This window comes from Rutilus rutilus, assembly GCF_951802725.1.
Source record: "Rutilus rutilus genome assembly, chromosome: 3".
NCBI lineage: Eukaryota > Metazoa > Chordata > Actinopteri > Cypriniformes > Leuciscidae > Rutilus > Rutilus rutilus.
Window position 1 is genome coordinate 38,617,730 of NC_140211.1, and position 8,348 is coordinate 38,626,077.

The window sequence follows — 8,348 nt, forward strand, 5'->3', positions numbered from 1 at the left end:
CTACTGTAGTTAGTGGGGGTGAACACATATTGAACATAAACTCAAACATTACATCTTTGTATACATCTAATTTGTCTGTATGCATTGTCTGACAGTCTTACAAAAAGGTTAAGAGATATAATGGTGACAACACAAATTACTAGCAAGCGCCCAGAATACACGTCAGAGTGTGCAGACAGAACAGTGTCATTTTAATATGATTTATGATTGTAGTATTATTCATTTTTTTTGTAGTTTTTTTTTTTTTTGCCATTTTGTCAAATTAGTTTTTGTCGAATATTTCTGTTTAGCTTGAATTTACTTTTATTTCAGTTTTAGATTTAGTCTTTTTAATACTTTAACAAACTGAATTATTTTATAAGACAATGTTTTCAAGTTTGTTTCAACAACATTTATTTTATTTCGTTTTATGTAAAGTTAACAATAACAACACTGCTGCAGAGCTTTGGCTACTTGAAGAAGCTAAAATATTTTGATTTGTTTAGCATTTTTGGTCTCTAAATAATTCCCATACTTCTATTGTTTTTGGGTTTCCATAATTTTTATGACTTAAATGTTTAAAATAGTAATAATATGGGCTGTGTGTGTGTACCTACTTAACTATATTTTGGGGACAAATTTGTACCCAGAAGTGACCCAAACCTGACAAAATTTTTTAAAAACTCCCTTTAGGGACGTCTTCATTTGTAAATTTGGTAATAAAAGTTTTTTTTTTTAAATGTGTTAAAGATGGGTAGGTTTAGGGGTAGGGTTAGTGTAAGGGGAGACAATATACAGTTTGTACAGTATAAAAACCATTACGTTTATGGAATGTCTTAGTAAACGTGTGTGTGTGTGTGTGTGTGTGTGTGTGTGTGTGTGTGTGTGTGTGTGTGTGTGTGTGTGTGTGTGTGTGTGTGTGTGTGTGTGTGTGTGTGTGTGAGCAATTTGACTTCATGCCATCTCAAAGTTCCATTTCCTATGATAATGGTAACTGGAAAATTGCTTGACCTTCCTCAATGTAACAGGTAGCCCAGGACATAGCCTTGAGCACAGGAGACACACTCTTCGCCCTGGAGATGTTGGAGGCAGCAGGGGATGTTTTCTTCAACAGTTCACAGGACAGAGAGAAAGCCATCTGTTTTTACAGGGTAGGTCATGCACACATTGTTGTGGAAGAGGGAGGTCTTTCGCACTGTGTTGTTATTGCACTCTGTGAATGTCTGGTCCCTGTAATTTCCTTTGACTTTATTGCAGTATTTTTTTATTAGAAAACATTCATCACAATCATAATCCTTCACTGTGTTTATGCTAAGAATGTGTATCTGTTTTTAAGGACCGAGCCCTTCCCATCGCAATGAAGACGAGCAGTGTGCGCTCTCAGCTTCGGCTGTGTAACAAGCTTTCAGAGCTTCTTCTGCAGCTGGGACAGTGTTCAGAGGCCATTGAGTTCACTCAAACTGCATTAGACATTAGCGTGAGTCTGGGTAGGTGAACACGTCTGCTCTGCACAACCTTTTTTTTAAATGATCAATACTTTTATTCAGAATGATAGTGGCTTCCTGCCTGTCTGTTTTTGAGAATACAGCCCACATGGTAACCCAGACAGCAACATAGTGTTGGCCCACATCTGGGCCTTGTGGAATCCATAGCCGCATTTCCACTGTCGGGCCAGTGCGAGCCAGGGCTTTAAACGGGACGTGCCGGCAGGCATGTACTTGCCATCGGGACTACCGGGAGATTCCCGGTGGACCGACGTGCTTTTTAGGCCGATACATTTCATTATTTTTTTTTTGTCTTAACGGCCCATAAAACTCGTACATCGGCGGCCCATTCATTTTGTTTTGTTTTGCTTAATTGACGGCGCTGGGTTAGTGCCAGTGTAATGCATATTGGTAAAAAAAAAGTCAGCATTCGTTTTTTTTTTTTTCTCACAGACCGGCCCATGAAACGCGTAGATCAGTGGCCCATTGGTTCTTTTCTTGATTGACACTGGGCTGGGCCCATCCACATCTTTATACAACTCCCCCTTTGGGCTCTGACCGAGCGTGCAGTGTGTATCTGTCAAAATAGTCTGAGAGATGGAGAAGAAATGCAAGGAATGTGCAGAGAAATAGCGTGAAAAATAGATACAGGCCCTTCAAGCAGACGCTGTGAAATGTGTCAAAGTAACAGATATGTTTTCAGCAGCAGCAGGACCTTCACCAGCTTCAGTGGCTGATGAGGATAGTGAGGAGGATCAGTAGAGAGATGAGAAACTGTAGAGCCTGCGGTAAGCAGAACTACTTTCAAAACACTTAGGCTATGTCATGAGTGTAGGAACCCATTACCCATTATGCCCTCGAATCCCCCTAGAAGGCCCAAGGTCCACACACCACAGATTTACCAAAAATCAATGTGAGAAACACTGTTATTGCTATGCCAGTGCATAGCTTGTTTTAGGATTCATCACTGTGGAGTTTAGTCCGATTGTATTAATAAATGACAATTCTGTACTTACTTCATTTGTTAACTCTCACTCGTTCCTACTCACTCATTACATGCCATAAGTGGTATACATATTCAAGGACGTGCAAAGATGGGTGGTGTTTTTGATCATTTGTAGTGGTCCAGTCTGGGCCAAAATGTCAGGGCCAGGTTTTTTTTTTTATCCCAGTCAAGCCCTGTGTGCCGGGCTAATCCAGTAGCACCGGGCCCAAAATCTGCTGCGTTTCCACTGTCCGGCCAGAAGCTCCACAGCGCTTCACTAAAACATGCCCGTAACACGCCTCTCTGGAACAACGTCACACTATAACCCATCATTTCACCAACAAATGGAAGTTTTATCAGAAAACTATCAGAAAGAAATAACTGGAAACAGCGTGATCACAAATCAAACATGATAAAAGCGACCGTTTGCTGCCATTTTCGTTGTTTACTTGAATATTTAAAACCCAAGAATCGATGTTTTACCACATATTTACAATAAAAAGTGATACACTGATATACTAATATAATAAATTCATTTGTGTCAAAATTGCACATTAGTCGCACAGAAATAAAGTGGTTTACCGTACTTATTCAGTCTAGGCTGTTTCTGTTTATTTAGTAGTTACAGGACATATTTGCATCATATTTAGAAAGAATAATAATTTCTACAAATATGCCACCAAAAAGACGACCTGAGGAGCTTTATATTTGATATACTACTTTACAACAGTTATATTTTCAGTCAGAGAAACAGAGGAAGCTCCCGAAAAGAGAGTTGCTTTATTTTATGATAGTCCAGTATAAAGAGATGAGCAGATAAATACAGATACTGACAGATAAAATAAAAACAGGATTGTGTTAGCCTTTATGATTTGTCTGATTTCTTCAAGCGTTCGTATTTACTATTTAATGATGTTTTTATTAACAAAGTTCAGGAGGAGCAAGTTCAGATAATTAACACGAGTGGAGAGCACTCAGCAATCAACGATAAGAGGTGTATATATATATATTATATACTCACCTCAATTCGGTGACCGTTTTGCAGCATCCCTCCACCACCCCTTCTCCACACTTCTAGTCCTAACCACTTACATACGGGGGGAGTACTCTGGGTTCAGGCCGAACTCCGAGCTCGGAGCCCTCCCTCCGGACAGCACGCCAAATACGCATTCAACTTTACTCCCTCTAATTGTATGTAAGTGTGAACTCGTGAACTATGGTAATGGTTAGCGTGCATATATATAAATATTTATATCTTATATGGTGATCAGAATCCACATCGGATCACAAACAGAAGGCATTCAAACATGAAAGTGAGTTTTGAGGTAAATTATTTTAAAAGTCTTTAATGCTGACAGAATCATCCGGTGCTGCCGTCTCCCGACTCAGGTAAACCCCGCCTCTGTTCGTAACCACTCCTCTAGCCCGAGCTGGCCCGCTTTGGACCAGGGTATTCGACGGGCCAGAAAATCCTCAGAGTAAGCCCTGTTCAAGCCCCTAAAGTGACAGTGGAAACGCGATTGGCCCTGGCACGCACTAGCACGCCCAGCTCTGGCCCGACAGTGGAAACGCGGCTGCACCAGATGTGGCCCGGATCTGGGCCGACTCATGTTGCCGTCTGGGAAACTCATGTTCACAACAATTAACAGCCGAAAACCTTTATGAGAGACAAATAACAGTCTTTTTTCGTCTGTGTATTTTCTTACAGCTGACCATTTAAATGAACGCGTGGCATTCCATCGCCTCGCCACGTTGTACCATTGTGTGGGTCAGTTTGAAATGGCAGAGCACCACTTTCTGAAAGCCCTGTCCCTGTGTCCCTCACCCCTGCAGTATGACGAGGAAGCCCTGTACTATGTCAGGGTTTACCAAACACTTGGAGACATCATCTTCTATGATGTAAAGGTAAGCTATGGACATCTGCCATTGGTTTGATAAAGTTAGTCCCGCTCCAAAACTCACGCCATTTCCTGAAGAAAGACGTAACTCGCTACTTAACTGCAATTGTACGAGGAACCGTTGGAGAAGCTAACTAGCTAGTCACGACTGTTTCCTGAAAGCGTGGGAACTTTGTCGCACAGCCGTCGCTTGAGCCACGTTGGTTAGAAGTGTTGTTAGTGATGTCACGCAGGTGGTGAATGCTGACTACTGCTGATTCATCAGTACAAGATCAAATTATTGTCAGATCGTTGCTGTAAATAATGAATGCAGTATATGAGGAATACCTTTTCTGTTGGTTTGCTTTATTTACAGATGTTGAGTTACATCACGTTCCCTCTTACGTCCCCAGCATACGGCACTTATTCTTTGCACAAATGAAAAGAAGTATAGTGAAATTGGCTTCTAAACTATGCTATGCTTCTAACCACAGGTCCTGGGATGTAGTTCCAACCACACAAGTTTGTGATGCTGTTTTGCAATGTCCGTTGGAACTATGGTTTCGGGAAACACTGAATTGTTGAACTATGTTTGTAACAACCAAACTTGCTATCATAGTTGGTTAATGATGCTTTTGGGAAATCATCAAACAAGCAGTGAAATATTTTGAAACCACAATAGAGTAACAGTATTTACACTTTTCTGGGAAATCAGTGTACTTAGTTACTTATTTAGTAGCTTACTTCGTTGTCTCTACATAATAAGTTGGAACAGGAGATAGTATTTAAAAAAAATACACATTACTTTAATTCCAGATTTGCAGTAAATCTGAAATAAACCAGAAGATGGCAGTCTAAGTACATACTGAATAAAATTTTTTGTTTTTTCACACCTCATCCACATCCACTGGAAGTAGAAAATATAAGTGTACTCATATTCAGAATGCAAATATATTTTTTAAATACATAAAGCACATTGTATATCCAGGCATTTCATCAGCTAAGGACAAATTCTCATTCAGTATGACAATAATAATAAAAACAAGAACAATAAATAATAATTATTAGTAGTAGTATTATTATATTTATTATTACTATTCAAAATAATGTTTTTTATTCTATTATTATTTGAATAAAATTAAATAAATCAATAAAGAAATATATTACCCTTGCATTAATATGATATGTACTGTACAATAAAATGTACAAAAAAAAAAACAAGTAATTAATGAACAGTATATTTACAGAACAACAGCTAAATTAAAAACTACTTAAATACTAATATTTCTGGATATTTTAATTTCTTTGCTTTCAAATGTTTTCACAATTTTGGTGGAAAGCCTTTTGACGTTTAGGTTTCGCTTTTGTTGACAACAGATTTAGAAATGATTACAAATTTGGTGAGATGGTTGTCGTAAGTTGCGTTTTCAAATGCACGTTATAAGCACCCAAAAATAACTCATATGGAGCAGCATTTACTGCAGACTGAGCTGCTCTGAGACACTGAAAACACCAGGTCGTGAGCTGCTCGCGTGTCAATGAACACAGTGCTGCGCTTCAATCCGAACCTTTCTATATATATACTCGCCAACGCTTTTGACACAGCTGCGAGATGCATGAAATTTAAATGTTTTTGAAAATGCAGCTTTTTTAAAATTCCTCAATTCACATGGTTCATATTTCAGTACTTCACATACTTAAGAAAAACTGTAGAACCTTCTCTCCCTCTGAATCCCAGGACCCATTTGACGCCGCTGGCTATTATCACTTGGCCCTGGCTGCTGCTATGGATCTGGGCAACAAGAGATCTCAGCTAGAGCTGTGCACTCGATTGGCCACTATCTACCACAACTTTCTCATGGACCGTGAACTCTCGCTGTTCTTCTACCAGCGAGCTCGTGCTTTCGCTAATGACCTCCACATTCGCCGTATCAACCTGGCTCCAGACTACAGTTTCAGGACCACAGCTCAGTACAAAAACACAATAACTGGGGCAACAAGATAGAACTGGACTCTGATGGGATATGACACTTCCACTGCATGTTTTGATTTGACTTGTGTGTGAATTTTCTCTGTTTACTTTTATTGGCCGGATGTTATGTGTATTAGTTGATTTATTTACGGAATGTCTGACTCATATAACATGATTTGTCCAGCAAGTGTTTACTGGAGTGTAAGCAATGTAACCTTCAGGCACTGTTTGGTTTGCATTAATTCTTAAATGGGTTGGGACTAAAAAGACTTTTACGTGGTCTTAGCACGAAATCCCATTGGATAACCTTTTTTTTTTTTTTTTCTTGTTCTCTACAATTTATAATGATGATAATCTGAATATTTTATTGTGCCTGATTTTCAATTCTTTAAAAATGGTATTATGTTTGGTGGACATAATGTCAGTGAACACGTTTTTACCTCAACAAAGTTCTGTTTGTACTTAGAGCAGAAAAGAACAGGCGTTGAAGTTTTAAATAATCATGTTCATACCTGGTGAAATACATGAGTTGGTTCAAACCCTCCCAGTTCAGTGAAAACAAACCCACTGGGCACGGGCACTCTAGGGCCTAGTGCAGGGGTGTCCAAACTCAGTCCTGGAGGGCCACTGTCCTGCAGAGTTTAGTTCTGCAGGACAGAGTTTAGTCAACCCCAATTAAACACACCTGAACCAGATAATCAGACCTTGACGGCATTCAAATGTATGTGCCAAAAAGCAGCCTGATCTCTTATCGTGCAATTTAAACTCGAAAATTAGTTTTTACGTGCATGATACGCAGTTTACGCGTGCATACGATACGCACTTTATTGCGTGTAATACACACGCACCCCACACCACTAATCCTAACCAAACGTAGCCTATAATAGGCCTACACACGTACCCCACACCACTACTAAACCTACCCATGCCTATATGCACGTAAAAACTCATTTTCGTGTATAAATTGCACGATAAACACAATGCGTGCTACAGAGACGCATTTAGTGTGACTGGGTTGCAAAAAGAGACCATGTTGGCACTGATCATCAATAAAATTGGATTTAATACTGAATTTAATTGCTTAACAATATGAAGTTGCAAGCTTTCTTTAAATGGCAAACCTTGAGTACAAGTGAGCCCTTTTGTTTTTTTATCCTAAATATACATCTTTTTATAGCAACCCATTTCGGATCAATTAAGAATGACAATCAGGGGACTAAGTACACTGGATTTGGCAAGAGTAAGCTGAGACGATGATGTTTTTAAAATATGATCTTTACAGTCCTTTGTGGGAAAATACTTACTCTTTACTTTTAAAAAGAGCTTATTAAGGAAAAACTGTGAACTGAACGTAATGTAATGTTTTCAGACACTGAATGAATAATAAATGAATTGTTAATGAATGAATAAAATAAAAATGTATTATAATTTAAATTTATTTTAAATGTGCTTAGAGTGCTTTTTTGAACAACTTAAGTTAATTTTTCTTTGTAATTTCATAATTATTTACAATGTTACTGTATGTTTAAGTTGTACTGCCGAATGTTCTGCCAAGTATTTATGGTAAACTAAAATATATGTCATTTCTATTAAAACGTGTATGTCATGATGTATTCCTATTTTTGGCACATTTGTAATTCGTTGCAATTTAGTAGTAACGTTAAAAACCTGCAAGTAAATTTTTTATTTACTTTTACATTTTTAACAAGTGTAGGCTACATTCAATACATTTAAGTGGAGTTATTTTTCACAAGGGATGATTCGGACAACTCACTGTCTGATAGAACCGAGATGGCAGAAATGAAACGTAAATTAAACGTAGCTGGAAATATGTTTACGATCGTCTGACACTTTTTTCACATAAACACGTTTAACTTTAAATAAACCGCATAACCCTTTTCAGTCGAGAGTAAATTAATTTTAGTAGGCTACTGTTTATTGTTAACTTTGTTTTTGAGCTGCAAAAAGAATAGATGAATCGGTTCTCTGAAAAGAAATGAGTCGGACTTCCCACATGTGAATACTCAGCGATTTGGGGTAAACGAAATTCC

General features: G+C 38.4%; 1 protein-coding gene across 2 annotated transcripts in view; it reads left to right on the plus strand.

Moving 5' to 3' along the window:
• sh3tc1 (SH3 domain and tetratricopeptide repeats 1) overlaps nucleotides 1-7,845 on the plus strand; it is a 28,977-nt gene extending 21,132 nt beyond the window's left edge. For both annotated transcript variants that reach the window (XM_084405816.1, XM_084405817.1), the window contains exons 15-18: nucleotides 1,008-1,130; nucleotides 1,316-1,466; nucleotides 4,157-4,353; nucleotides 6,064-7,845. In XM_084405816.1, coding sequence (XP_084261942.1) covers nucleotides 1,008-1,130; nucleotides 1,316-1,466; nucleotides 4,157-4,353; nucleotides 6,064-6,330 — 738 coding nt within the window. In that variant the 3' untranslated portion in view covers nucleotides 6,331-7,845. The remainder of the gene's footprint in view (nucleotides 1-1,007; nucleotides 1,131-1,315; nucleotides 1,467-4,156; nucleotides 4,354-6,063) is intronic.
• Nucleotides 7,846-8,348: the final 503 nt, after the last annotated feature.